Below are 17,903 nucleotides of genomic sequence, written 5' to 3'. Positions count from 1 at the left end.
ATGAACCAAATGATTAAAGACTATGGTTTCAACAGTGACACCTTAATTGTATACTGTGACAACTCAAGTGCAATTGATATTTCAAAAAATCCAGTACAACACTCTCGAACGAAACACATAGACATTAGACATCGTTTTATTCGAGATTTGGTTGATAAGGGTACAATTCGAATGGAATTTGTTGGAACTGAGAACCAACTGGCTGATATCTTTACAAAACCATTGGATTTTGAGAGATTTTCCAATCTTAGGAAGTCTCTCAGCTTGTGTACACAATGATCACTCACGGATGTTTTCCTCGGTGTTACAACACCTGTGGACAACACCCAGCATGCATGTGCATTTTATTTTTAGGATGCTAGACATATTGCATACATCCTGCTTTGTGTGAAGCCTGTACAAGTGTAGGATACTGAATGGCGTGCTCTCAGTTGTGAATCAAACTTTCCATCAAAATTCTCCAAAGAATGGTGTGTGCTCAATCTAATTCATAAAGCTGTTGAGGATGATCGTGTACCACATGATCTTGTCCAATGTAGATAATGACTTAGAAAATTCTTGAGCAATATGGTGAAAAATAGAAAAAAGAATAAAATAGAACAAAAAAATGTTTAGAAGAAAATGGAAAAAGCTACCTAGAGGAGTCCAATGAAGACCGTTCTTTTAGTGTGGGAGCTACCACTTCTAAGTCAAAATACAGATGGAAAAAGCTACCTAGAGGAGTCCTATGAAGACCGTTCTTCTAGAGTGAGAGCTACCATGTCTGAATTAAAAAATGTTCAAGAAAGTTTGAGTCCAACTTGTGAGTGTTGCCAAGAGGTGTTGCCAACACCTAAGTACAGACTGATCACAGTTTGATCACATGCGTGTGCATTTCATTTTTTATCATACTTTAGGCATAAATTTAAGTCATTCATACTGCTGTTATGTGAATTCATCATGACCAGTGGGCTATCAGTTTTTAATTCATGAAATACGAAGAAAACCCTAACCGACTTAATTTTGAAATTTCTTGATTTCTAACTGTTTGTGGGGTTAATTCGACGTGGTGTTTTATCCTGCCTGATTTCTTGAAATAATGATGGCACTGTTTCAGAAAGTTACCGTTGGGTGAGAGTAAAAATTGAGTTGAAAAGGTGCTGAAGTTGCGGCTCAACAGAATGTTACCGTTGGAGAGTTGTGCTTAAATAATTAGGAATGGACGAAGAATAACTTTACTGTTTAGTATTTTCCCTCACATTCTAAAATTTCTCCTGCCCTCACTATTCATTATTTTTGCTTAAAATATCTCTGTTCTTCGCGATTTTCTGTGTCCTTCGAACCGATCTACTTCTTTTGTTCTTGATTTCGCAGATGGCTGGCTTCGATCCTCACGACATTAGGAGTGAAATGGCTGCGAGCATGGGTGGAAAATCATCTGACACAACACCCACAGCCGAAACCAATGTTGAGGGGATGGAAATTGTGGGCGTGTCAGAAGAACCAACTCCGCTGGAAATGATCGCTCCTGGTGAACCTGGGAACGAGATCAATGTCGAGAATCCACCAGACTCTGAAGTCTTGAATAAAGCTTTTCCCTCTGCTCCTATGCGCCGAAGGTCAAAGAGACAAGCAGGGTTCGATCCTGACTTTGTTCCAACCAAGAAACCACGGGCATCTACCTCCTCAAATCTTCTGGACCCTGATTTCTCATCTGGGGACGACTCCAATGATGATGATTTTGAGTTGGTGGCTCGCCCCAAACCAACTGTTGCTGCAAAGGAACCTGGTTCTACTTCTGGTATTCAAAAACAAAACCCCATCACAGATACTCAAAATGTTGCAGAAGAAAGAGTTCCTGATGAGCCTTTAGAAGATGAACAATCTCTGGCCGAGTTTCTCGCTCACCTTAAGGAAGAAAAGGCTGCCAAGAAACAAATTTCTAAGGATGATGAACCTGATTCAGAAATGATGAAGGAGTTTGAGCAAAATCGACCTGGAGCTTCTTCCTCTTCATCGTCTGTATCTGACTTTGAATCTGAGGAACAGGGTGATGCTGAATCTGAGGATATTGGCTCTGAAGCTAGTGAGTCTTCTGATGATGTTGCTGCTACTGCTGCCGCTATTGAGGTGGATGTTGACAACACCGAGCGCCACATTGACTCGGATGACTATGATTTAAGTAAGTCTTTTTCCCCCAAATTTTATTCTGAGGATGCCTTGGCATTATGGCCGCTGTTTGTTCAGAGAGAGCTGATTGAGGAGAAAAATATTGATGTTAATGCATATGGGAAATACAATTTGATTGAGTTTCTCAAGAACCGAAGGTTGCTATCCACAGTCACTACTGTTATGCCCTACTGTCGCCGTGTAGTGTTAGAATTCTACTGCAATCTCCTGGGCAGTGTTGGAGATGAGGAATCGGTGAAGTATGGGAGAGTGTTTGTTCGTGATCGTATCTACAAGTTCTCACCTTCTGTGATCAATGCATTCTACGACACTCCGGATATTGAGGAAGTTGAAGAGGATCTGGACATAAATGTTGTAACCTCTGTGCTCACTGGAGGCCTGATCAAAGTATTCCCTGATTATCCCAAGAAGTTGAGTGCTGCTAATCTCACTTCTTTTTTCTCCGTGTTGCACAAGACATCAATCTGGAATTGGACACCGTCAACCAATTCTACTACTGTGACTAGATCTCAGGCCCTGGTGTTGTTTGCTATTGGTACTGAAAGGGCCTTTAACTTTGGAAATCTGGTGTTCAGGACAGCATTACAATATGCTGAAGGGGACTTCAAGAAGACTAAGCTACCATATCCCTCACTTATCTATGGGATCTTGGAGTCTCAAGGGTTCATTAGGGACATTGATGAAGATCTCTGACTTGTTAGAGACTCCCTGAAGATTTCTCCTGTGTATTTTAAAGGCAACAGACAGATTGATCTGCCGTGGGTGACTTCCAGTGTTGCTCCGGATGTTGGCAACACTGATGATACAACATCTTAACATGTGTCTGAGACAGCTGAACAGCCACCTACAGATGTTCCTCCTACTGGTTATGTCACATTGTCTATCTCCTACATTCAAGCTCAGATTGCCTATGGTCGACAACAGATTGAAAATGCCAAGAAAACCATTGAACATTATGAAAATCAAGTGGCTGACTATGAGCTTCTGCTGGGTGAAAGTGCCCATTCTGGACAAAAAGGGGGAGTAGATACAGATATAGATGGAACCAGTGGAGCAAAAATGGCTGATGATGATGACAGTAATGAAGGATAATGAGATTTTGAGTTTTTTTTTCTCTCTTGATGGTTTTAGTATTTTAGTTGTCCTTTTATTCTCTCTGATCTTTGTCCCTCCTGATTAATGAACTATTTCGGTGTTATGATCTGAATGTTGCAACATATAACATACAACACCTTTTCATCAGGGGAAGGCTTAACGGTAGAATTCAGGGGGAGTCAACTAAAGTTGGCTGAGTCACTGATTTGCTAAATCAGGGGGAGTCAACTAAAGTTGGCTGAGTCACTGATTTGCTAACTCAGGGGGAGCTGAGATGTACAACCATTTTTGGGTTGTTTTGTCCAGAAAGGCAAAAAGGAGGAGATTGAAAGGAATTTTATTCCTTGATATATTTTTCTTTTTTATCTTTAATATTTTGCCTTTCTAGACATGAGGATAATCTCGAAATTGATGATATGATCTCTTATAAATTCAATATGTGATATAAGACTATATTTTGATTAAGATATGATATCATAATATCTTTAAGATATGATATCACAATATCTTTAAGATATTATCCTTGTTTTAAAAAGAGTTTGTTTCCTAATGAAATTGGTTTTCTCTATGTTAAATAGGACTCAAAGGAGAAGAAACAAAAGTGTGAGAGAGTGACGATACAGAGAAAAAACTTTCGGAGAGACAGAGATGCATTTGTACGAAGAAAAGGTTTTTTGATTGAAGCCATCTCGTGATTGATAACTTGTTGCTGTGAAGTGCTGCCAACATCCGAAGACAACACCTAATCACCGTGTAGATTAGTGTGTGGAGTTTTGAAGATTTTTTTCACTTCTCAGTTGATGCATCCTATGTATTGTGGTTATACGGTTTGTTAGAGGTTTATGATGCAATTTGTTACTCGCCTTAATAAGGGAGTTGTTTTATTCTTTCACTAGTATTGGTTTTTGTAAACTTACAAGTTTTTCTAGTGAATTATTTTGCCCTGAGGCACCGCACAAGTATTTTATACTTGTGCATAATTTACATCTCGTATCTCGTATTATTATCATTATTCCAGCTACGTGTAGGTGTGTTAAAATCATAATTTCCGCTGCATGTTGTCGTGGGTGTTACAACACCTACGCACAACACCTACATTCTGATACACACAACACTCACTCTCAACTCACACATACACTGTGGAAACAGAACTTTCACATGCATATCGATGGCTCAGACTGCATCAAAAGTAAAACTCCGATATAACATAATATGAGCCTAAAAAACCATTCACATGTCAATAAAAAAAAACCTTATGACAAATGAGTTCTGGTCGAGAATAAATAAGATCGGATGATTTTGGTCAATCTGTGGATAATAATATCACCAAATGATTGTATCAAATCAAGAAAACGAGCGCCATCAAGGTAAAAACTTGTGTGAGAGGTCTCACGGGTCGTATTTTGTGAGACATATCTCTTATTTGGGTTATCAATGAAAAAAATTACTTTTTATGCTAATAGTATTACTTTTTATTGTGAATATCGGTAGGATTGACCTGTCTCATTGTTGGCCCCACGTGTGGAATTTGAGATAATAAAACCCGAAAATAAAGAATAAACTGGACATCGAGATTTACGTGAAAAACCCCTAAAAATTATTAGGTTAAAAACTACGGACAAGATAAAAAGAATTCCACTATAATATTTTGTGGTGTACAACTCACTCACTGTGTTTCCAAAGAGAACACACACTCTCTTAATACAGGAGAACAAACACCTCACAAATATTATAGAACAAAGCACTCAAATGCTTATAAGATGAGAAAAAACTCGAAGAAGTGATAATTTCAGAATGAATAGCTCCTTGTCCGCGTAAAAAAAGCGTATTCTGAAAATTCCGCTAAATTTTCTTCCGATTATTGCCAACCCACGTTTTTTTTATTTTCTTTGAGTGGTCCCCACCTCATTCAATCGTTCTCTCCATTATTGCCGACATTCATAATATAGACCTACTCGGTCATCAGAAATAGATAATGGACAAGTGGCAGTCTCTTTAATTTCCTACAACTAATCCCACGTGACAATAATTTTCCGATTGAATATGCATGTCTTAATCGATGCTTTCTTTATTTGTTATGCACATCTTAACTGATTTTTTCATAAAATTTTGTTGTAATTTTGTAAGAAAATATATGTATTGTTTTATTTCTTTGTTTTTTTTTTTTTAAAAAAATCTCTCTTAACAAAAGTATGTCGTACCTCATGTAGGACCGATCATACACATTGAGGCCTACGTTTTTAAAAATAATTTTGTGCGGACTTTAAGAATTTTTTGGACCGAATTTCTTGAAACATAAATAATTTTTTATTTTGTTTTTGTTTCAAAGTCATTAAGAATTAATAACTATTTCCAACATAAACTTGTTCGATGAAAAAGAGAAGCATAATTCCATCTCTCCTAATCAGCGTTATCCACATGAATATGAATTCAAATATATTTTGAAAATAATATTGTAACGTATGACATCTTAAGTTTTGCTTGGACGGAAGGATTGTAATTTGAAATAGATTTGAAAAATGAATTTGAAATGACATCAAACATATCCCTTACAATAATCATTATATTTATATAAATTAAAATATGTTTAGATTTGAAATCGAATCAACATAAATTCATCTACACAATCAAACAGATTTTTTGAAATCTATGACATCAAATCTTTTCATTCAAGCGCACACCACATGATTTGAAATCGACAACGCAAATTGGTTGTTCAGAAAATAATACCCCAACATATCATTTTTATCTCCAAAATTCATTTTATAGAACCATTTGTAAAATGATTTTTTCGAAATTAAAGACTATCAAACAAAGCCACTAATTAGGAAACAATTCACCATCATACATGTTTTGCTTCAACTGTCCATTTTCACAGCCCGTATTCATGGGTGTGCCCCATATTGTACTATCAAAACAAAGGGGTTTTTTTTTTTCGAATACGGTCATTTTTCATATTTTAAATGAATAATGAGTTGGAATATTCCTTTTTTTTTTTTGGATTCCGAAAAAAAGGTAAAAGAATAATCCAAAAAAGGGGGGAAAAAAAAAAAAAAAGACTATTCCAACTCATTATTAATTTAAATAACGCAAAAACGACCGGATTCCCTTAACCTGAAAAAGAAGGCACGTTCACCATAGGCGGCTACTAGCTCCTCTGCATAAATATATATATAACGATGTCCTTAGGTCCCTTCTCCTTTAATTAATATCATCAATCCATATGTATTATACTTACATAATTTATTTATATATTTTTAAATACCAAATATAATATGCTATCATATTGTTATGTAATAAAAAATAACGAAAGAAACAAAATAATAATTAATGTAGTTTAGATTTTAAAATCTTATACTCTTTATTACAGGATAAATTTTATATATATATATATATATATATATATATATACCATATCGAATTTCGGTACTTTAATTGATCAAAATCTGACCTTACTACAATAAAATAGTATCTTTCGTGATTTTAATTCGATTTTATCCGGTGAAATTCATTCTAAATGCAAGAACAAAGATTAATTTCTTTCATTAATTAGACGAAACTCAAGTTAGAAAAAAATAACTACAACATGGTTCTTGGAAAAACGATTTCCTTGTTGTGAGTCTTCATTTATCAATTAATAAAAATCTAAGACAGTCAAATATAAGGATAGAAAGAATTAGACAATTAATTAAATTTAGAATAAAGCTAAAAATACGATAATATAACGTACACTGATATTTTTTGTTATTATTTTATGAAATTTTGTATTGAATTTTGTGTCGTAGAAACGCCGTTGTTCCTGTAACACGACTACTTGATTTAATAACTCAAACACACAAAAGTCTAAGTCAATGTCAACTTATTTGTTTCCAAGCATGTTAACAATTTTCCTTTTATTTTCATGGTTTCACACTTAATTATCGGGTCAATAATCACGTTCTCATCTCTCTCTCTCTCTCTCTCTCTCTCTCTCTCTCTCTCTCTCTCTCTCTCTTTATATATTTATATATATTATATATATATATATAAACATATTGGACAAGTTCAACTAGGGAGATAAGTGCGTGTGTGTGTATATATATATAAACACAACTAGAATTATTTCCGTTTACTATTTTATGCGAATTCGTCGAGAGTAGTTGAAGTGAAAGAGGTATTGGATTGATCATCGGCAGGAAAACAGAGAAAAGAATGGCACAAGTTTTACTTCATGGAGATCTTCATGCAACTGTATATGGGATTGATAAGCTGCACATTGGATTCATTGCCGAATTATTTCATAAGGTGTTTATTCTTAACCTGAACTTTATTTTTCTGTATTCATGGTATCGAGGTTTGAAGTGTCTGAATTCAAAAGTTCGATAAGTTTACAAACCCAGCTGGGTTTTCAAGTTCGTTACACGAATGTTGAGTTCAAGCAATTCGTAGGATCGTAGCGGCGTAGGGCTTAAAATGGATTCTCGATTCGATTCAACTCATTTTGGCAAGTATTTCATTGATCCCTCAAGCTATGCTGAAGGAAACTCACAGTTGGAAATCATGATTAGTATACAGTCTAAACACGCTGGATTTTATAGAAATTTGACAAGCTAGGAAGCATCAGAATAAAGAACAAGTTCAAATTATCATTATTTTTCAAATTTTCTTTTAATCGAGTCATCTCTTCCATGCCATTAAATATTTTTTAAACATCTTATTTTCCTTCCAGAAACTTTCATTTCATCATTTTTTTCCCCTAATTTCACATTGTTCATATATATATTGGAAAGAGATTATACTTTTGTTTTTTGAAGAAAAGTACTCCACGTGAAACTTATACATTGGTTGAATGATTTGATTTAAGTATTGAATATAAAAAATAATGACTTTCAATCTACTTTAATAATTAAGAATTGAAAAATATTGTTTAGATTTTAAAAAATAATTAAAAATAGTAATGAAATTATTTAAATCTACAGAAAATAGTCCAGGCAACATGAACAGATTTATGGACTTTATAACTATTCACTATTGCAATAGTCATTTATGGAGAAGTGGTAGGTGGGGGTGTGCAAAGGGTGAATAGAGAGAGAGAGCTTAGCCGCCATTTTTTGCGTGTGGAATTAATTGATATTATTGTGGTCGTTGATAATTTGTCGAATTCTCAATTCTTAGGAGTATTTTTTTTCAGTTTTGGATTTTTAATTTAAGATATTTTGACGCTTAAAATTATGTGACATAAATGGTTTGATCTGCTCTGGTCACCGTTACTCTTAACTAACAGTTTCGTTGTCGGTTCAATTTTTATTTTAAATTATATTTGATCATACAAATTCAAGAAAACAATAAAATGGAACTTAAATTTAAATATGTATCGTATATATATTCTCTTAATTCTTAGACATGACAAATTGATTGTTTTCAATATATATATATATATATATACTCATTCTATGGTAGAAATAACGATGACTTTTCAGAAAATAAAACTGCAATTAAAATAGTGTATAGGATTTAGAGTAAAACAAAACATGAACTTATTTCACATACATTGAATTTTCCATAGTAAACCGATGTCAAATGATCTAGAATTAGCTCTCTCAAAGGCACTCTTCTAAAAATCGGCCTGGACGGCGCTATACACCAGCAGGACCACCTAAAAAATGCTAGTCGGCTAGTTTAGGCGGTTAGAGGTTTTTTTTTTTTGGGGGTTTTCCTTTAAAAAAATTTTGGTCTTTTAATTTAAATTAAAAGTCCAATTTAAAAAGAAAAGATAATTTTTTTTTTATAAAACCTAAATCAAAGTTCAATAAGTAATGCGATTTGTTGGTTTGTCCTACCTAACTTCATGTTTCTGCGATTTATAACGAGAGAACTTCATGAGAATGATTTTTCAGCCGAATAAGAGGATGATCACAATGATGATATTGAGTTAATTTAAACAATTATTTTACATCCTAAAATAAAAATAAAATAAAAATCAATTTAAGATATTAACATATAATGTTACTATTTATAAAAATTAATTTTGAAAAAACCTTCAAGGTGTCAAGTAGTCGCCCACTTACCCTTTTTTAGAACAAATGTTACTAAAACTAAGTCCAAACTGTGGTTCGATTACCATTTCAAGATTTGAAAGCGAATCTGGAATTTAGCATTAGGGCAGAGTTACGATTACTCGATCTCATATTTTTTTTACATTAATGAGTTTATATTGAATTACATTTTGTGAAGGTGTACTTCGTACATACTTCAATTTATTTTACTGTTTCGATTTTACATACTGTATTTTCTCACGCAGCATTGGTAAGTTTCTGTTCGGCTTTCTATTTTATACGATATTGAATGACAAAAACATGTCTAACTTTGATCATATTGAATACAGATAACTGGTTCAAAGCTCTACGCAACAATTGATTTAGAAAAGGCTCGAGTTGGAAGAACAAGATTGCTCCACCGTCAGCTCTCACATCCTGAATGGAACGAGTCTTTCCACATATACTGCGCTCACTCGGCCTCCAAAGTCGTGTTCACCATCAAACTCGACGACACCATTGGAGCAGAGGATATCGCAACAGCCTCCATACCGGCATCCGATTTGATCCAAGGTGAAGTAATCGACAAATGGCTCGAAATCCACTACACTCACCACAAACTAATGCATGAGAAATCGAAGATCCATGTTAAGCTGCAGTTCTACGACGTTACCCGGGAACGTTGTTGGGCTCGAGGCATCAAAAGTCCTAACTTTCCTGGTGTTCCTTTCACGTTCTTTCCGCAGAGGAGGGGATGCAAAGTTACACTTTATCAAGATGCTCATGTTCCTGATGATTTCATACCCAAGATTCCTCTAGCCGGTGGGAAATTCTACGAGCCAAACCGGTGCTGGGAAGACATTTTTGAAGCCATTTGGAACGCGAAACATTTGATCTATATAACAGGTTGGTCTGTTTTTACGAAGATCATGTTGATACGTGATAACAGGAGGCCTAAACCAGGGGGTGACATGATTCTCGGTGATCTTCTGAAGAAAAAAGCTAGCGAAGGTGTGAGAGTACTAATGCTCGTTTGGGACGATAGGACTTCGGTTGCTGGGCTTAAAGATGATGGACTGATGGCGACTCATGATGAAGATACGGGGAAATTTTTTCGAAATAGTGAAGTTCATTGCGTGTTATGCCCTCGTAATCCTGACGATGGGCGTAGCTTAGTCCAGAACGTAGAAATTGGCACGATGTTTACTCATCATCAAAAGATCGTGGTTGCGGATTGCGCCATGCCTAATGGAGGTACAGATAGGAGGAGGATTGTTAGTTTTATAGGTGGGATCGATCTATGCGATGGCAGATACGACACTCAGTTTCATTCCCTTTTTCGGACTTTGGACACCGTACATCACGATGATTTTCATCAGGCAAATTATAAGGGTGCAACCATTCAAAAAGGTGGTCCAAGGGAGCCGTGGCACGATATTCATTGCCGATTGGAAGGGCCTGCAGCTTGGGATGTTCTCCACAATTTCGAGCAACGATGGAGGAAACAAGGCATAACTGATGTACTATTAGAACTTCAAGAACTCGATGACATCATAATACCCCCGTCTTCCGTTATGTTTCCTGATGATCACGAAACTTGGAACGTCCAAGTTTTTCGGTCCATAGACGGTGGAGCGGCTTTTGGGTTCCCTGATTCACCCGAAGCAGCAGTTAAATCCGGGCTAGTGAGTGGAAAAGATAATATCATCGAGCGAAGCATTCAAGATGCATATATCCATGCCATACGCCGTGCAAATAATTTCATTTACATTGAGAATCAGTACTTTCTTGGAAGCTCATTTTCTTGGAACTCGGCCGACATCAAGGTCGAAAACATCGGTGCTTTACATGTCATTCCGAAGGAACTGTCACTAAAGATAGTGGATAAGATCGCATCCAGGCAGAGATTTACAGTTTACGTTGTGATTCCGATGTGGCCAGAAGGGTATCCAGAATCTGCGTCAGTCCAAGCTATATTAGATTGGCAGAAGAGGACTATGGAAATGATGTACACTGATATAGTTCAAGCCCTCAAATCCAAAGGGATTGAGGCAAATCCTAAGGACTACTTAACATTCTTCTGTTTAGGTAACAGAGAAACAAAGAAAAGTGGAGAATACGAACCTTTAGAAAAGCCAGATCATGATACAGTTTACGGCAGAGCTCAGCAGGCCAGGAGAGGAATGATCTATGTTCATGCCAAGATGATGATTGGTAAATTATTTCTTTCTTCAAAATATACGTACATTTTCAAAAATATTTTGCATGATAAACCTGAGAATCATTTGTTTTGTAATTGCAGTCGACGACGAGTACATCATCATAGGATCCGCTAATATCAATCAAAGATCTATGGATGGGGCAAGGGATTCAGAAATAGCAATGGGAGCCTACCAGCCATACCACTTATCATGTAAACAGCCAGCTAGAGGTCAAGTGCACGGCTTTCGGATGGCATTGTGGTACGAGCATCTGGGACTTCTTGATAACTGCTTCTGCCATCCACAAAGTATCGAATGCATTCAGAAAGTGAACCAATTGGCTGAAAGAAACTGGGAGCTTTACGCTGCGGATATCGCTGAGAGTGATTTGCCTGGACATTTGATGACTTACCCGATTGAGGTGTTGTCGGATGGAAAGATCACAGCGCGGCCCGGGGTGGCGAATTTTCCGGATACGAGGGCACAGGTTCTCGGTACTAAAGAGCTGCATCTTCCAATCCTCACAACTTGAATGTAAGTGCTATAATGTAATGTGTATTATGTAACTGAATAATTGTTTGTATATTGCCAGACACTAATGACAGTGTAAGTGTTTCAAGACCTTCTCTGGTAAAATTACGTCTTCATGTCAAGTTAACCAGCTTCATTAAGCTGCGCCATCGCTGATTTCTCGAGGCAAGATCTTGGTTTCAAGTTGTGTCGATCGAGCACGTTTATGAAAAAATAATAAATATGAAAATTTGCGCAAACTTAAAAAGAAAGGAGCTTGCATATGAAATTGGACTTGACAGAGTGAAACGGATATGTAACTAAAACTAATCTATACATCCACACAAGTGGGATTTGACACTCTTGTCAGTAAGTCAGTGTATCATTAGCTGTTTGTGAGATACTCAAGCTATATCTCACAAAAAAAAAAAAAAAAAAAAAGCTTGAAAGACTGAAAATGTAATTATTTAATATATAATTATATTATTTCAATCAAAATAATTACATTATTTCAATCAAATATTAAAGTTTTTGATAAACAGCTCGCAAACTATCAAACATAATAATTTATTATCAAATTTGCTCAAAAAATTATTAAACATGTTCGATATCGATTCAAATTATTTTTTGAAGCAGGTCAAAAAACCACGAGTCGGTTCAATTCATTTATTCGAGAGACAACTACAAAAAAAGAAATTTATTTGGGTTAATTTAGTAGTTTTGAATTTGATGGATGTATTTAAATAATCGTTAATCCACCCCTGCCCCTACCTTATGGCCAATAATGGTATTAAAATTAAAAGATAACGGCAGCTGCTATACCATTCGAGGATTCATTGCCCTTTCTTGTGCTCACAAATAGCTAGTGAAAGTGTTCTGTTTTTATTTTAGATTTATTGCAAGCGTGATCTTCTTTAAAATCCAAGTGAAGTCAGCCACAATATTTTATATATTCTTGTTAAAAAAAATTAATAATTATAATAGTATAGTATGGCAAAGCCGTCGACAAAAGTTCGCAAAAATAATCTCTCTTTCGAAAGCCAATATTGGTACGATCACGTCTCTGTTTGCTTACGCACAAACTCACTTAATCATTCACTCTTCCAACCAATTGGTATTTTTTTTTTTCACTTTCTAAATATAAAAAAAAGTGCCACTTGATGTTCAAGTCTTGGTGACGTTTCTTGAATTATAAATTATCAAATATTTTGAAGTTGACATTTATTATTTAATAATTAATCTTTTGAGTTGTTATCAGATTTTAACATTTTTACTAATGTTTTTTTCCCCTAACAAAATGTATGAAGCAATGAATAAACATTTTGAAGCACTAGAAAAATTACTTCACATGCACGGCCATAGTTACCACTTATCCTACTAGCTTCTAATTCCCCGGATTTACTTTTTTTATTTATTTATATTTATTATATCATATTTTGGAATCTTTTTTTATCACTCCCATTTTATTTTAGGAATAGATCTCTTGTGAGACGGTCTCACGAATCTTTATTTGTGAGACGGTCAACCCTACAGATATTCACAATAAAAAGTAATATTCTTGGTATAAAAATTAATACTTTTTCATGAATGACCCAAATAAAAGATTCGTCTCACAAAATATGACATGTGAGATCGTATCACACAAGTTTTTGTTTTATTTTAATCATGAAAAAATAAGATTGAATTTGGCCATTTTCATCCCTGCTGTCTGAAAAATTTACCATTTGATCTCTCTTCTTTGCAGTGTGACAGATAAATCCCTGAATTTATAGATTTTAGTCATTTTTTGTCATCACTATCAGTTGGTTGTTAACATTAATTAACGGAAAAATATAGTTGTGTGAAATGAACGTTCTCTAAACATATAATGATTATTGATGTGATCCGTCTGAAATGGATGAGCCGGGTAAGGAGTTTCAACGGATCAAATCAACAATTTATAGTGTTTGGGAATTTTGAGTGAAGATAATGGCTTGGACAGCACCTGTAAATAAGAAAGTAACTCGTGAATGGGCGCTGGAGGGGAGTCCAGCGTGGCCACTCTGATGCTTAATTCAGCAAGCTTTCAGGTGAACACAAGCAATATTTGAGAGAAAATATGTGTAATGCTTGAGAGTTAAAAGATTTCAGAATCATTAAATGACATTAATACCTGCTATTTATAGTAAAAAATGGAGTAGGTACCTCGATTCTCGTGCCACCTACTAAGTATGATAAGTCGGCTACCCATACTTGTAGCTTCTGATGGCTTCTAGGACACTCCAAACCCAAGTTGTTCTGACAGATTAGACTGCATGTATCAATCATACTCGAGTGTGGTTCAATTCTCGAGGTGACCGAGTAGTTGGTTACTGGGGTACTTGATGGTACCCGGGTCATCAATGACCCGGATCCTTGTGGGGTATCAATTATATTTATGATCCATATTGTTTGTAAACCATTTTGTTCCTTAAAATTGAAGACCAAACACTTCAAAAATTAATAAGTCGATGGACCTTTTTGACACATTGATAGAATGGAGAGACCATAATGAGCCTGACCCCAAACAACATGGACAGAAAGAGAAGCGTGGTGTAACACCAATTTTAGAAATTTTGAATTATTGTTTATATCGAAACAATATATTAAATCTAAAATTCACATTTTACTTATTTACACATTAGTAATATAAACTGAAATTGATTTCAAATAACACAATTATCAAGTAATTTGAAATCTATGGTTTTTAACATCAAATATCATGTAAACATACAAAATGTAGATTTGAATTAAAATGTAATCAAAACACATTTGAAATTCATCGAGCCAAGTTGCAACCTAAAGTAAGATCACTAGCACATTCAAGAACATTTATATAAAATTAAGAAGACTTTAAGAAAAAGAAAAGCAACTTAATTTAATATAGATATTTGAAAGAGAGAGAGAAAGACCATCTCCTGGGTACTCTCCTCCTTAGTAAATGCAACCCATCCATCATCTTCAACATTTAATAAAGAAACCCTTTTTCTTCTCTCCGTCTCATGCCATTCAAAATTCACCCTTCCATTTCTCTCTTACCCCCCCCTAAACACATTTCTTAATTCATTCACATATACATACAGATAGATTCACAGAAAGGATATGTCCTCGATCCTGTCCTCTCAAGGTATCGTGTTGGTCACAGCCATGGCGGTCTCCGGCACCGTCATTCTTTTGGTCCGCCACCTGCAAAAGTCCCCTTCCCCGATCCACTCCCGAGTCTACATCCCACCATCTTCCATAATCTCTTCAGGTACTCAAATTATTTCCCTGGTATTTTCTTTTTTCAGTTTTTTCATATCCATTTACGCAACAAAAACAAAGGGAAAAGATCATAATGCATGATCATCATTTTTCAGGGATGAATTTATCTTTCTCAAAAAAAACTAGATATGAAATAACTTGAAAGAATTAATGTTGTTGCATGATTCTTTGGCTTCTGTTCTTCGTCTGTGTGTTCAATAAAGCCTTATCTTGATCATTGAAGAAATTATTGGAGTTTTTTTTTTTTCTGGATATAAAATATATTATATATATATAAATAGTGGGCATGCATATATATATATATATACACATATATGTGTGTGCAGATGATAAGGAAAAAGAGAAGAAGAGGAAGAAGAGAGTGCACTTCGCAGAAGATGTGGTGGACCCAACGGGGAACAGCGAAGCTTACAGGAAACTACGCAGCAACAATAATAATACTTGGGGAGTTGATTCGTCGTCTGGAAATATTAAATATTCAAAATCAAAATCTTCATTAAAGAAAGGTGGGAGAGTGGTGCAAGAGATGCCAGCCAATAGAGTTGCGCTTTACAACGGAATCTTGAGGGATCGTGTTCACAAGATGCGCAGCTCGTACTAAGCCTTCTTGGGAGTTGTAAATCTTGAAAGCTCTTGTAAGAAATTTACCCATACTTTGTACAAAAATTCATCCAATTTTTCGTTTTTGTTTATGTAGCTGGTTGGTTAGTACTGACCCCTTTGTGTAAATAGTAATTTTTATGAGTCATCTCACGTGATGTTAGTTATGTATAATAAATAATATTTTTAATTTAAAATGTAATAATTTTTTTTATTGATAATCCAAATAGGAGATCCGTCTTATAAAATTGATTCGTGAGACCATTTAAGAAAAATTTTTGTGAAATATTTTAGTGAAAGAGACCATGATTTAATATATTTTAGGAGAGTATGTATTTTGTGAGACGGTCTCATTAATTTTTATCTGTGAGACGGGTCAACCCTACCGATATTCACAATAAAAAGTAATACTCTTAACATAAAAAGTAATAATTTTTCATGAATGATCCAAATAAGAGATCAATCTCACAAAATACGATCTGTGAGACCTTCTCGTACAAGTTTTTGTCATTTTAGGAAAAAAAAATTCGAAAAAATTATATTATGTCGAGTGTGAAATGACTAAAAAAATTCAAGAAGTAGCATCACTCACCAATTATCATATATTAACTAATTAACATCATACGCGATATACATTTTCAATAATATCATTTATTAATTGAGAAAATGATACTCAAGGAATAGTTGCGGTATCAATAATGAAAAAGTTATTGGTAATAGATATCCTTGAAGTCGCACATGATTCTAAATACTACGTAACTTGTTGAATTATATTTGTATATAATTAATTAAATAATTTATTTTGTATGTTCGCAAATAATTTAAGAAAAAGTTACATTTTTAGTTTTATATATTTACTTATCTGTGATTTTTGTCATTCATATTGTTAAATTTAGTTGCAATCACGTGACTTTCAATTTTTGACAAATTTGTTATTTTCCATTGAGATTGTTAATATGACACTGTTATCGTAAGTTTTATGTCGACATTACGTCGGCATTACGTCGCTGCCAATAAGATTAAAAAACTAAAATTTCAAACAAACGGACTTTTCTAAACTTTAACCTAATCTGACAATAATGACTATGGAATGAGTTGTGTATAAGCAATAATTGAATATTTAAGGCATACGTTTGGCCCTTCATTGAGCAAAAACACTGGTTTGCGTCAAAATGTCGACATCACCGAACCCCTCAAATCAGACACGGGCTGAGAGCAAAGCCGAGTAGAAAATGTCGTTTTTGAAAAGATATATTTTATAAAACTACCTTTTATGGTATTTTTTTGTATCTAACCATTACGTTTAATTTGATTTTTAAATTTTTTTCAATAAGTCCATCACAGATAATATATGTTATTATGTTGGAATAACACCAGGAATTGAAACCATAATTGCTAGCTAGGGACAAAGTCAATGCCATCATGCTATTTGAATGAAAAAAAAAAAGACAAAATCTTTTTTTTTAATCATATTATTATTTCATCTTATCTGTTAATGTACTAGAATAATACCTAAACTCGCAGATTTCGATGATTTTTTGTCTCAGCCATTGTTTGGATACTTGGATATCAATAATTAACGCAAGAGAGAAAATGAAATCCACGTGCTAAATTGGGGTATTTCCAAAAATAATAAATGATAATTGTATTTTGATCCTTATCATTTGGGATAAAAACAGTTTTAACTTATTTTCCATTATTTTTAATAATAAATTAATATAGGGGAACGAAGAAACCTAAAATAAATGTCTCGGTTTGTTTTCCTATTTCTCGTGATTGTGTGAAACGACATCACCGCAACGTGGCATCGAGAATGCTGTAGAAAAGATAAAGTACAGAACTGATAACTTGAAAAACCAATGTTTTTATTCTATAAACAGAAATTGTTTATTACAACTCAAAATATAACTGAAACTCACGAAAACATCTCTTAATTACCGCCAAAGAAAGTACAATGTTTGTAGGCATAAAAACATATTAGCAGTGGAATAGTGTTTTAATTTGAATTCTATATTTTGTATTCAGATTTTGA

At 34.5% G+C, this 17,903-nt stretch overlaps 1 protein-coding gene across 1 annotated transcript; it reads left to right on the top strand.

Moving 5' to 3' along the window:
- Window positions 1-7,318: 7,318 nt before the first annotated feature.
- Window positions 7,319-12,132, top strand: LOC142546139 (phospholipase D alpha 1-like). Its single transcript, XM_075653671.1, has 3 exons — window positions 7,319-7,548; window positions 9,629-11,492; window positions 11,581-12,132. Exons 1-3 carry the CDS (start codon window positions 7,456-7,458, stop codon window positions 12,009-12,011), a joined length of 2,388 nt encoding a protein of 795 aa, XP_075509786.1. The 5' UTR covers window positions 7,319-7,455; the 3' UTR covers window positions 12,012-12,132.
- The last annotated feature ends 5,771 nt before the right edge of the window (window positions 12,133-17,903 follow it).

Source organism: Primulina tabacum, chromosome 5 (assembly GCF_025594145.1).
Source record: "Primulina tabacum isolate GXHZ01 chromosome 5, ASM2559414v2, whole genome shotgun sequence".
NCBI classification, from domain to species: domain Eukaryota; kingdom Viridiplantae; phylum Streptophyta; class Magnoliopsida; order Lamiales; family Gesneriaceae; genus Primulina; species Primulina tabacum.
This window is presented reverse-complemented; position numbering and strand designations above follow the sequence as displayed.

Coding starts and splice junctions, on each gene's coding strand:
- LOC142546139 (XM_075653671.1), top strand. CDS start 7,456: ATGGCACAAGTTTTACTTCATGGAGATCTTCATGCAACTGTATATGGG. Junction 7,549..9,628: donor TTGCCGAATTATTTCATAAG/GTGTTTATTCTT, acceptor TATTGAATACAG/ATAACTGGTTCAAAGCTCTA. Junction 11,493..11,580: donor TCATGCCAAGATGATGATTG/GTAAATTATTTC, acceptor TTGTAATTGCAG/TCGACGACGAGTACATCATC.